Source organism: Pelecanus crispus, chromosome 3 (genome assembly GCF_030463565.1).
Source record: "Pelecanus crispus isolate bPelCri1 chromosome 3, bPelCri1.pri, whole genome shotgun sequence".
In the NCBI taxonomy this organism is placed as follows: domain Eukaryota; kingdom Metazoa; phylum Chordata; class Aves; order Pelecaniformes; family Pelecanidae; genus Pelecanus; species Pelecanus crispus.
Window position 1 is genome coordinate 91453449 of NC_134645.1, and position 13453 is coordinate 91466901.

At 40.2% G+C, this 13453-nt stretch overlaps 1 protein-coding gene across 4 annotated transcripts in view; it reads right to left on the reverse strand.

Moving 5' to 3' along the window:
• The window catches only part of ORC3 (origin recognition complex subunit 3), a 39980-nt gene that overhangs the window by 1728 nt on the left and 24799 nt on the right, over window positions 1-13453 (reverse strand). For 2 of the 4 annotated variants that reach the window (XM_075708223.1, XM_075708224.1), the window contains exons 14-19: window positions 10202-10335; window positions 8378-8460; window positions 7801-7898; window positions 6759-6900; window positions 1174-1290; window positions 34-113 (exon numbers count right to left, since the gene is read on the reverse strand). In XM_075708223.1, coding sequence (XP_075564338.1) covers window positions 34-113; window positions 1174-1290; window positions 6759-6900; window positions 7801-7898; window positions 8378-8460; window positions 10202-10335 — 654 coding nt within the window. Of the gene's footprint in view, window positions 1-33; window positions 114-1173; window positions 1291-6758; window positions 6901-7800; window positions 7899-8377; window positions 8464-10201; window positions 10336-13453 lie in introns of all 4 variants that reach the window. The other 2 variants (XM_075708222.1, XM_009481625.2) reach the window with 2 other exon arrangements.

Here is a 13453-nt window from a genome sequence, read left to right on the forward strand (position 1 = left end):
AATATCAAACTTGAGAGAAATGAGAAAGGATACTGGATAGTATCATCCACCTGGTCTGAGGAAGCTGCATCTGCTTTTGATCCCTCAGCTGCCATCACCACAGTTGAGAAAGCCTAGAAAGGGAAGAGCAGCACAGATTTAACACATTTCATAGACAGACAGAGCTGCATATAAAATAATGAGCTCTGAGCTGATGACTGTCGCTCAGGAGGAATGAGATCTTGGAATGGTAACTCCATGAAAATGTCAGTTCAGCAGCAACCAAATTAAATCCCAAAACAGTTCTTGTCCCCGACCCATTCTCAGAAAAAAACAGAACTGAAAAATGTTCTCAAAGTAAGACTGCTTAAACCTTCTGGAAAAGTGAAGGAGATAAGTTGGCTGTGAAGAAATCTATAAAACTGACAGACAGCAAGAGGCTGGGTAGGAATCTTCTGTCCACTTCTATTTCCAATGCACACACAAGGCAGCAGCAAACACAACATGCTCGGAACAAGTGAAAGGAGTGTCCTCTGCACTGCATGTAGTTAAGCTACAGAATTTCTTGCCAGAGGATGCTGTGGTTGCTAAGAAGTTATATCGGTAATATTACCCAGGTAGGCTTTCAAAATGCAGAGAAGCCATTCCAGTTTAGGAAATTTTAGAGCTAAACCATAATTGTTAGCTAGGGAGTATTTGGATAATGTATCATATTAATGTATGTTCTCTTGTTCTACTCTCTCTGCTTGTGGTCGCAGTATGAGACAGGATATCAGGCAAGAAGGACCTCTGCTCATCCCTAGCACGAGCATTCTCTTCAAGAGCCCCACACTTGCCAAGCAGCAGCACTTGCCTGTTTCCATAAAAGTGTCACAGAATACTTAAGAACAAAGGTGTGTGTGGGGGGGGGAGGTAGCTTTGTGAAGCATAAAATCTGATCTGTGCTGACCGTAAAATAGAAGCAGAAGCAAAATATTTTCACCACAGAGTAACACTGCAAATAAATGATTCACAGTAGCCAGAGGAAGACTGTGGGCTGGTGATTGGAGTTACTGTGTGTTCTTGCACAGGAGGGACTGAGGTATGCAATGATTTAAGCTGTCAAAAGGGGCACTAAATAAAAGAAGGCATGCAGAAAAAAGATAAATCAGAATACTAAAAGCAGGTAAAGGCACTGTTTGCATTGTTGCATACCTCTAACCAGTCGACGAGATTAATCAATCTGCCACACTCCAAATGAAGCTTATACACTATGCATATGTCAGGGGCTTTATTAGAAATGCTTCCTCCATCACTTTTCAAAGCTTGATTCTGATGAAAAAAAAAAGAAGGCAGTAATAACTTTGATCAGTTTTTGATGTTGAACAATTTTAAGGGCTAGATACAATGCTATTTCAGGAAATTCACATGGTAGGTATTTTAATCAAATGTTTACTGTTTGTGTGTTTAATGGCAAGTTGATGGTACAAAGAAAAAAAACAAAAACCCAAACCACAGGAAAATAAGAAAACATACTATTAAAAAAACCCCAACAAAACCCCACCCAGCTACTTCAGTCCTGGTGTTCCTTCCACAATTTTGTACACTTACGCAAGTCTCATCTCTAATAAGTGATTATCTGGTTAGGCTTTTCCCCAATTCTTTTGCTAGTTCTATTTATATACAGAGAGAAATACTCTGTTCTGTGGATTCAGGAAAAGAAACTAGTCATGATTTACCTCAGACTGTACTATGTAGAAAATAGAAATGTGTCCCTTCCCCCCTGAAAGCAAAGAGGAAGTCTTAGTATAGATCTATCAGATGTACTAAAAAGCAAAATTGCTTCTCTCATCTCAGAGTTTTATCTTTGAAATGTAACAATCATTTCTCTCTGGCTTGAAACTCAGCACCTATAAAGGCCAAAGTCTGATTTCTCACAAACTATTCTATACATCAGGAAATTCAGGTCATCAGCACTGAACCATTTACTTGAGAAGTAAAAAAGCCACTTTAGCCAGAAGCAAAAGTCTCTGTAGAGCTGCAGAAATTTACAACATTTCATACCAGTTCATGATTTTTTTTTCCAGTTTCATGCACTATAAGAAGCCAGCTCTCTTAACATGAAAACAACCACTGATCATTCCTTTCAGTTCATAGAAATTTTTGCTAAAATGCTTTTGTATGCTAGTAAAATATGCAAGTTACTTTTGGGAAGTCTATAAAGCACTAGCAAGGATACCTTCATAAATAAATGCTTTTCAAGATAGGAAAGAAGGTTAGGCAAAGAATGTAACTTTGCCTAAGAATCTCTAGCTTACCTTTCACAGATCTCAGTCCCTGCAATTTGTGATACTCAGATTCAGTTTGGACTCTAGCACTTACGAGACATTTCACAATTTCCAGAAAGCCTAACAATTTTCAAGTTTATTCACTCTGTACAAGGAACACAAAAGCTGCAGACATTAGGTTAATGTCTGTCAGTTCAGTCCAGATGGTCTCCAGATAAATTCAGAGTAACATGGTTAAACCCTCGAAATGTTACAATCCAGACATCAGTTTACCAGACTATAATTCAGGAGCGTACCATAATAGTTTCAAATACTACTGTGTTACTAACCGGCACAGGTGAAGTTATACCTTCTGGCTGATCTAGTGGCTCACCACTACCCAGAGCGATAACCCTATGCCTTTCTCTTTTCCCATCTGCTACTTCTCCTAACTCTGCGGCTTCCTACGCTTTGCATTGATTTTCTAATCTTAAAGCCAGAACCATTATCACAACCAAGAGAGGATGCAACTCCTACAGCAACTGCACTCTCCTGGAGCAGGTTCATCTGTAGAAATTAGTATCTAGCTGGACCACACGCAAATGCCAAGCATGATTCAGGGAAGATATTACTGATTGGCCCTGCAGGGTCTCTGCCAGCACCTGAAAAAATTCAGCCTCGCTTGTGATAAGTAGGCCAAGTCTTTATAGCATAGCAGGAGGGAGCTGCAGCTGCGTGCAGGGAAACCTCAGCTTCCTGAGGTGACAGCACACGTGTTCTCCCTGAGAGGAAATAACTAGACTGAGAAGCAGGAAGCTGCCCTAGAGCAAGCAGCCAGTTGTGAAACCACCTGTACAGCAGAGAGGTGCTGCTTCAGAAAGAGTATGGGAGTGGGAACAACCCAGAACACTGTTGAGGGCTTTACTCTTGCTTAATCCTGCCCTGAGAGGCTAGACAGAGGACAGACTCCTACCTTGCCCTGGAATCAATGTTACTATCTTTCCCAATGACCAAATGCTAGTATCCCCTTTCCCTGATACAGGAGCTTAACTGCAACTCATAGAATCACAGAATGCTTTGGGTTGGAAGGGACCTTTAGAGATCATCTAGCCCAACCCCCCTGCAGTGAGCAGGGACAGCTTTAACCAGATCAGGTTGCTCAGAGCCCCGTCCAACCTGACCTTGAATGTTGCCAGGGATGGGGCCTCCACTACCTCTCTGGGCAACCTGTTCCAGTGCTTCACCACCCTCATTGTAAAAAATTTCTTCCTTATATCCAGTCTAAATCTACCCTCCTTTATTTTAAAACCATTACCCCTTGTCCTGTCACAACGGGCCTTGCTAAAAAGATTGTCTGCACCCTTCCTATAGGCCCCCTTTAAGTACTGAAAGGCAGCAATAAGGTCTCCTCGCAGCCTTGCCTTCTCCAGGCTGAACAACCCCAACTCTCTCAGCCTGGCCTCATAGGAGAGGTGCTCCAGCCCTCAGATCATTTTTGTGGCCCTCCTCTGGACCTGCTCCAACAGGTCCATGTCCTTCTTGTGCTGAGGGCTCCAGAGCTGGACGCAGTACTCCAGGTGAGGTCTCACCAGAGCAGAGCAGGAAGACAGAATCCCCTCCCCTGGTTGGCTTTCTGGGTTGCAAGCGCACATAGGTTAATGGTTGGACTGGATGATCTTAAAGGTCTTTTCCAACCTAAACGATTCTATGATTGTTGGCTCATGTCCAGGTGTTCATCCACCAGTACCCCAAGTCCTTCTCTGCAGGGCTGCTCTCAATCCCTTCATCCCCCAGCCTGTACTGATACCGGGGGTTGCCCTGACCCGGGTGCAGGACCTTGCACTTGGCCTTGTTGAACCTCATGAGGTTCACACAGGCCCACCTCTCCAGCTTGTCCAGGTCCCTTTGGATGACATCTCGTCCTTCTGGCATGTCAACCACACCACTCAGCTTGGTGTCATCTGCAAACTTGCTGAGGGGTGCACTCAATCCCACTGTCTATGTCATTGATGAAGGCATTACTACTGGTCCCGGTACGGACCCCTGAGGGACACTTGTCACTGGTCTCCGTGTGGACATCGAGCCATTGACCACGACCCTCTGGATGCGACCATCCAGCCAATTCCTTATCCACCGAACAGTCCACCCATCAAATCCATATCTTCCCAATTTAGAGAGAAGGATGTTGTGGGGGACTGGGTTGAAGGCTTTACAGAATTCCAGATAGATGACGTCTGTTGCTTTTCCCTTGTCCACTGATGCAGTCACTCCATCACAGAAAGCCACTAGGTTGGTCAGGCAGGACTTGCCCTTGGTGAAGCTGTGCTGGCTGTCTCGAATCACCTCCCTGTCCTCCATGTGCTTTAGCATAGCTTCTAGTAGGATCTGTTCCATGATCTTCCCGGGCACAGAGATGAGGTTGACAGGTCGGTAGTTCCCAGGGTCCTCCTTTCTACCCTTTTTAAAAATGGGCACAATGTTTCCCTTTTTCCAGTCATCAGGGACTTCACCTGACTGCCATGACTTTTCAAGTATCATGCAGAGTGGTTTGGCAACTACATCAGCCAATTCCCTCAGGACTCTGGGACGCATCTCATCAGGTCCCATAGACTTGTGTACATTCAGGTTCCTCAGATGGTCTTGAACGTGATCTTCCCTTACAGTGGGAGGGGCTTCACCCCCCTGGTCCCCATCTTGCAGTCCATTGACTCGGGAGGGGTGAGGAGAGAGGCTGCCAGTGAAGACTGAGGCAAAGTATCTTCATAGGTAACGGGGCTCATTCCTCGAGATCAATGTGAAAAATCGCCCTTCTTACCCAAGGTCAAGAACAAAACTTGCATGACCATCTAAACGCCAAGAAGATCCAAGATCAGATTTCCTTGTGCTGACAGAATATTAAGCAGTGCCTTGCTGGTATTCCAAGTTACAACTTGTTGAATTTTCAAGGGATCGGTGAAAACAGAATTACACTTTTTTGTGGGTTTTTTTTTTTTTTTCAGGGTAAGTATGATCCTTGGATCACATTTTGCTAAATAAATAAGTGGACTGAATTCTTGTAAGAAATCCATCACATATTAATCATTTGCTGGTACTCCAGTGAAGCAGATCCTTTTCTGTTCTAGCCTTCTGGAAGGAACAGCTCTAGAGAACTTTGCTCTGGTCATGGCCCAGGAAAAGTACAAGGCATGCAGAAGTCATGGATACAATTAAGAAAAAATATTTGACTCACACGGATTAAAATGCTAAGCAAGGTACTCAGCCAATACTGCTGCTGTTAGAAACTATGCCAAACCTTCACAATCTACTCAGAAAACATCAGAAATATGTTAACTATGTTGAAAAACAAAGTGTAGGATGACAGAGGGCTTTAAATCCTGTCATCAAAGAGAATACATATTAAACACATCAGTAGCTAGATTTTGCTTGCTCTCCTAATCTATATTTTTACAGGTTTTCTCAAAATATAAATTACTGAGGTTCATATTAGGTCTTTTTAATGGTAGCCCACTTGCTAACTACTGTTTTCACAAATAAGCTCTTTAAGTGGTTTTAGAAATAACTCCTGCACACAGCAAAACCGACAAACCTAATTCAAATAGAGGCACAGTGCCAACAAACCCACTACAAATCAGGTTGTAGATTTCAAAGACTGATTTTTATCAAGTCTGGTTCCTGATAAGTGTTGGCTTTGACTCAAGTAACATATAGTCACTCAGATAAAGCTACAACCAATGTTTTCTTCAAAACTGCAATCCAATTTTTTAAGGAAAATGTTAGGGCACGAGGATAACTCCAAGTAGCATCTATAATGAAGGACAAAACAAAGAAATGCATGTTCACTCCTTTTCCAAATCCTGCTCTATTCCTTTCTTTCGGTCATCCTGTGAATTGGATTTATGAAAGAAGTGGAAAAGGGGCTGCTTTTCTTCTCTACAAAAGAGCAGCGCTAACAAATAGAATCAATGGCAATCCTTTTCGTGGACTCGGAAAAGATAGGATGTCAATACACAACAGATATTAAAATAAATGTAAAAAGAGAAACAAAGGACTCCTTTAAATATGCTGTATTTAAGCTATTGTTAATGTCATCACTCCACCTGAACAGAGCCTTCACCTTACAGCAAGTCTACACAGTGAGGACTAAGCATCAACCCTGCAAAGAAAATCCCTGGAAAGAGCCATAGACACTGTATTTTTCCCCATGGACAGTCATCCCATTCGTAATGGAGGACGAAATTACTTTCCTGCTACATCTGCAGGAGAAAGAAAAGATCATGACTAGAACAGGCTCTGGAAAATGGATTCCCCATATAAAACTCTTTCTATAATTAGCTGCTTTATTTCAGCCAGACAGATTCCCTAGCTCTTTGCAAAGTCCCCAGTTGCTTATCAACACTAACTTGCAGGTTCTCTGCAAAACAGATGAATGTGTGCCAAGCTTCATGAAACAGCAAAACTAAGCCTCACACATCATCCTCACGTGCAGTCTTCAGAAACTACTCTAGCACCACAAACAACTCACATGTTTCTTACCTTTAGGTAGCAGTATGGGTTATTTAAAGCTGTATGAAGTGCAATCCTCGGGGCAGCATTCAAGTGCGCACGGAGAATACTGGCTGAGTTGAAATATACTATCTCATGCAGAGTCTTATGGTCTGCAGGAACAAGGTAATTTCTGAAAAAGCAACATGAGGTATGGGGGAAGGAGGGGAGATAGAAGCTTTAGCTTAAGGGAAACAACAGAAGTCTACTGCAGTCAGAGCCTGTAAGAATATATGTTTCCCAACCAGTACTGACAAATCTCTGAAAAAATGAGATGAACAGCGCTGAAATCGACTTTTAAACAGGGAAGTCCATTATTATCAACTCTACATCTAATGGATTTAGCACAGAACTCTAGCTGGGCCACTGACAAATTCAAAAATAAGGGCAGCAGCTGAAATGCAAACACGAGTCGTACTCCACAGATCTTGCTCATCTGTCTCGAGGCCTCCCGATGAGTCTCTGCTCATCTTTGTCTTCATATTTGAAGTTTTTTCTTGGCACAGTCATACTGTTAGCTCCTCTGCCTCCCCCCCCCCCCCAAAGACTCTATAATTAACAAGTGCCTTCATCTCTCACCCCACCCCAAGCCTTTCACATTTTCTGCTACAGAGCTGCCTCCAAAGTTCTATCTGCTATGCCTTGCTCACCAAAACAGTTCCCAAAATGGGTATCACACCTGACATCTATACAGTTTCATAAGTAGAACAGATCAGCAAAGATTAGAGTAAAAGCTCTTGACTTTATTTTGCCACATATACCCAGTCCTCCCTCAACTTTTTTCTGTAGCCAAAATAAGTTGGTCAATTCATGTGCCAATTACTTCTACTAATCTAATGGAAAAGAGATTTTTTTTTTTTTCTAGTTATTATTTTTACAGCCCTCATCAAAGAAAGAACAGGAAGGAAAAAAAAAAGTGTGCTTCACACCGCAGGGACCAAGACACAATCTTGACAAGATTAACATGTTAGCAAAATTTCTGTTGCAACTTATGGTGCAAAATAATGCAGGAATATAAAGTGGGAAAGCTCACCTTACAAGACTGTCTATATAGTCAACAACTTCAAAACGAAGCATTTCAAACTTTGTCAGTTTCTTAGACCGCCTTGATTCCTTCAACTCCAACAAAGTCTTTAAAAAAAAAGTGGTGCATAAAACTACATGGGAGGTAGTTATTCTCTGGAGAACACAATCTATACGTTTAATGTGTAATTAATTTTTGCTGGCATGTCTTCACTGATGATGTCTGAAAATGTGATCGTGCAGTTATTTTTATTTAGGTCAATGTATTCAGTTCTCAAACTGGTAGGAGTTTGGGAAATTCAAAGAAATATGTGTTAGGCAGAATGTGTAATTTGCAAGTTAAATAAGAAGAAAACCCCTAATTTGCATTTTAAAATCCTCGTTTATGACAGATATTTTCTATAATTTTCTGTGTGTCAGGTGGGCCTGACATACATAGTTGGTATTTATTCATTCATTTTAAGGAGAGTTACTTATACACAACCTTTACTCAGAGCTCCAGCAAGCTGGGAAGAACTAACCATGGACAATTACATCTTAAAAGATTCAGTTAAGGAACTAGTCAGTAAAGCCTATGCAGGCCTAACCTTCTGAAGATGATAAAGGTCTGTCGTCTTCTGGAGCTCCTTTTGTGACGATACGGACACATCTCGTTCTTGGAAAGCTTCTGCTACTAGAACAAAACTAATGTTTGATATGTGGGGTAAACTCTTCCTGACTACCTATATAAAGCCCCTAACCCAAGCAATCTGAGAAGTGTTTGGTTACTTGTTCACATAGACCCAAACACAGGCAGCTTGGAGTCTTGCACCTTGTAAAAGATTGTTAAAAAAAGGAGTCTGCAGTGCAGCTTAACCAACAGTAATTAAGTAACCGAAACAATTCACCCCTGAGCAAAGATCCAGCACAAGCCTTGCACATCACTTGAATTGCACTTACGTCATCCTAGGTCATACTCTTAACATTTGTCAGTTGGACAGATTAGTACTAGATACTACTGATGTTTTAGGAGTGTTCAAAAAGCCACATACTGCATATTTTTTTCCTTCTCGGGTGCAAAAAAAACCACTAAGAAAGAAATGAGTTCTCCCTACTTAACCCAGAAACTGCAACCAGAGCAGCAAACCAGAAGTGTGCTAAGGTATTTCATTGTCCAGTTTTAGTCTCATCTTAATTTATAACAAAATTTTGTTTTCATAGCCATATAGTTTGTTGATCAATTGCACCAATAATTAGTAATTTTTAGGTAAAAACAAAGAAGCAAAAACTCCCAAAGCACAACCAATGCCAGGATGAGCGATAATCCAAATAAAAACAAAAGGTAACTAGATTTCTTGCCTTACTTATGAAGATTGTAATAAGACAGAGATTACACCTACAGATCACAGGTAAAAGCTCCAATCAGCAGTGACAATCATGATATGGAAAACCTTTTTGGTGACCTACATAAAATGAGTTGGTATTTTCCAGTGCCCTGTCATTTGTATTTGTGTTGAAGACTTCAAAACAGAGAACTTCCTCTCTACACTGGCAGGAGCCAATTCTTCTAAACAAGCCTCAGTTAACCCTAGAGCGTTACTTGACTACTTTAATTAATATTAGACTGCATTTGGTGGCTCATTGCCTACTTGTCCAAATACTGGGTAGCAACCACGCTGAAAATGAACTTAATTTAATATGCATAAAACAGACCAGATGATAACCACTTCATCTGCAAAAGGGAATTACAGGGGAGCACTTATCCATAGTTCAGGGTAAGCAATGAAATTCTTATTCCAGAAGAATGCTGGAATATGTCATATTCCTATTTTAGAAGGAATATAGCAATTTCTGTTAACTGCCTCTGAAAGACAGAAGGCTGCTACTTATTTGCCTTTCTAAACTTTCAAATATGTCCTCTACCATGAAGAATCAAATATATGGGCCTGACAAGTTACAGTGCATCACCAGAGCCCTGACAACTGATGCCAGTGTCCTAGCTCTTATATTAATTTAATTGAAGGTGCAGGTGAAAGAACTTTATATACATTTGCATTAAATACCATGTCATACAGAAGTCTGCTCCTGTTTATCTTTCAATATCTGCTTTTATTTATTAAATGTTTTTTTAATGATTGCAACATCTGGTAAAATGCTCAAAATACACGTATAACAGATTTAGTGAGTAATGTTTGCTGATCCGTCCGATTTCTTATCTTACATCACTCTTCCGTATTATAAAAAGCATGAACCACATTCCAATAAAGAATACAAACACTTCCTAATTTTGTGCATGTATTTAAAACAATCTTGAAAAATCTGATGGTTTGATACAATGACAGGATATTACCAGGGAAAATGATACCCATTGGTCAGATTATAAAACAACTTTAATGTAATCTGCAATGGTATGTATGATGGTACACACCCACCTTCTAGTGTCTGAAACTGCGTCAAGAACTCCTTCAACTTCTCTACTGTCTTACCAAACTCCTTTCCAGAAGATGACACAAAAATTTCCACACATTGTTGAAGCAGGGTTACCAAATCAGACTTATTCAACATCCTAAAAGACACAATTCTTGGCTGAAGTTGAAATGGAGAATGATGAAACAGCTCTCAATGTTCATAATTGAAAAAAAGTTAAAAAATAAATTGAAAGACTCCTTTTAAAAGAGGAAACTCCAAGATTTCAAGCATTCAGTCTTGCAGTAAATTTTTTCCTTGCTGTCATTAACAGAAAGAAACAAATCAACTTGGATAGATGTCCTTCACATTTTCCTGCAGAACTGACAATGAAAGCTTTTCTGATATTCTACCTAAAAACACTTGCTGGATACAGAGTTATAATTTTTGAAACTGTGAGTCAGAATTAAAAAAAAAAAAAAAAAAGGTATGGTAAAGTTCATAACTCATTCCCAAGAATGGTAAATGACATGCTAAAGAAAAAAAATCAGATTAGTATGTATTCACACATCCACAAAATCCATTACTCTCTGTGATTCAGAATGATTCTCAAACAAAATCCAAATTGCTGTTTTCTGTATTTAATTGCTATAAACCTAATCACCACTAGAATCCCAGAATCATTTAAGTTGGAAGGAACCTCTTGAGATCATCTAGCCCGATCTCCAGCCTAGCATTTACTTACTTTTAATTATGTATTAGGGCATTTTTTAAAATGTCATCAAGCACTGCTCAGTCTCAGAATCTTCATTTAAAAGATATCAAAGCAAGTCCTTGCAAATATCCATAAATGAAATCCAGAATTACAGTCATTGCATCAAGCCAGTACCATTACACATGCATACAACTTTTTTTCATGCAGTGCAAGAAGTTCCCATTGCTAAACACTCTGGTTCTGAACAATCATGCATTTGTAATAACCGCTGCTACTAGGAGCCCTTCCCAGCCTATTCTTGTGTTTTATACAAAACAAAGGTACTAATAGTTTAAGGATTTTAGAAGACACAAAAAACACAGCAACACAAAAAAGGGAGCATGAAAAAAGAATGAAGTTATGGTGATCAGTGTGTCAGGCAGTGGGTCTCCATACCAGCTACCTAAACATTCACTAAGACAGATTTAAGGAAGAATTTAGAAGAGGCTGGGGAAACTTTATGGATGTCTGAAGGGGCAATTGCAATTTGAGCTCTAGTTCCTAACTGCCAGTTGACGCTAAATGCTTGTAAAGGCTAGAATTTGAAACTTCAGTTTATCTGATTCAGGGTTATGGATTTTTGCAAGTCAGGCGTTGCCTTCAGATACACTTGTTTTGTATAGAAAAGCATCAGGAGTTAACAACAGAGAGGGTGACCTTGACCACACAAAAGGCTAGAAAACATTTTGAAACTGTCTGGTAGAATATAATGGGTAAACAAGATAGCCTTCTTCCAGGCCAGAGAAAACACTGCAATAATTAAACACCTAAGATGGAGAGAGGATAACCAGATTTGGAGGTCTGTGAATGGGAAAGAACACATTTATTTTAGTAATATTATTCAAAAAGAAGCTGCAAGTTCTAGAAAACCTTATTTATGATAACAATGGGATTACAGGGCCCAAAGAACAGGCAAGAGGATGCTTATCACAGATCGGGGAACAGTAAAGGATCCTCTTCAACCTTTTGGGCTTGAGGTTTACTGCAAGGTAGGCCAGGTATCAGACAGCGGGGTTAAGATTTTAATTTGGTTAGGAGACAGGCTTAAAGCAGAAAGGAAGATCTCAAATCATCCAAAGACAGTAAATAAATCTGTCTCAGATTATTCAGAGACAAGTTATGAAAAAGAAGAAAGGAAGCTAGGATGAAGTCCATAGAAACTCCTTCTGAATGCTGAAGTGGGGAATCATCTGAAGAAGTGATATCAGAGATTGGTCAACAACAAAATGACAAGAGTCATGGAAGGGCAGGACTGTGATAAGCAGTATGTGACAAATGACATCAATGATTAGTAGACAAAAGAGAGTACAGTGTCTGGACAGAAGACAATAGGTCAGACAGTCCTCAAAGTTTTGCCACCTAAAATCTTGACCAGGTGTCCCAGCCAGTTAGCTCCCCATAACCAATCGAGACACTCTCCAACACCTCTTCATTTTATCTCTCTTCTGACTGGATTAAACCAATGTGAACTAAAGCTCTCACACTCTCCCTGTCTCCTCATGGTATTTTTAGACTCTATACAACTAGCTTAAAGCAGAGTAACTATTGTCTAGATTGCTGAAGTTAGATCACCTGAAACACCGTCTTTGGGGAGAGCACTTCTAGCAGAAGGGATAAAAGCCAGTCCAAGGAAAGGCTGAAGTAGAGAACCAACCACCCACCCACCCACCCACAAAAGGAACTCAATGCAACAACTGAAAACCCACATTCAAACATAATTCATGAAGGGCAAAAGAGAGACTTGTTACAAATCAAGAAATAAGCTAATCAAAAGCTTCTCTATTTTTTACTTTCTAAATAGAAGGAAAAAAGATGGACTCCAGAAAAACACTGAAAAGAAGAATAAGGAATGGGAAAGGGTGAACATAAGGATATCAACAGGTGATGTGGCCCCTGGGAAGGCAGATATTAAGGAACAGTGAATAACTTCCATATGTGAGCATAAGGGGAAAAAAAAAAAGATTGTGAGTAGAAGGGGAAAGATCATGTTTTATCATTTTCTTCTAAAAGATAGCAGCAAGATTCTACGCAGAAAAAGCAGAGACAAGAGGAAGTATGTGTAAAATGGAAAAGGGAGTTAAAGAAAAAGTCAAAAGCTGAAAAATAATAATCACAGCTAGAATCCCAAGTATTTGAAGGAATCGTGTTGAAGGAGTTTTGTTAGAAAAAAGACAGAATTCCTGGATTTAAAAAAAAAAAGAAGAACCATTTATGAAAGGAATGACCGTGATCACCGTATTCCTATTGGAAGTTCCCACAGTGGGAGCCAGGACCAGAGGAAAAACAGGACAGAGATGAACAGATAAGAATAAAGAGGGAGCAAGCCAGAATCTGATGGCAGCATCAACTCTGACAGAGGAGAAGAGGAAGATTAATTCAGAGCAGAAGAAAGCAAATTAAACATAGGAGGAGAAAAAGGAGAGGAAAAAATGGCCAAGAGTTATTAGAGATTACAGAACAGGCAGTACAGGAAAGCAAAATGACACATTTGTGGGCAAGGGTTGATAGGTGATCGAGTGCTGTC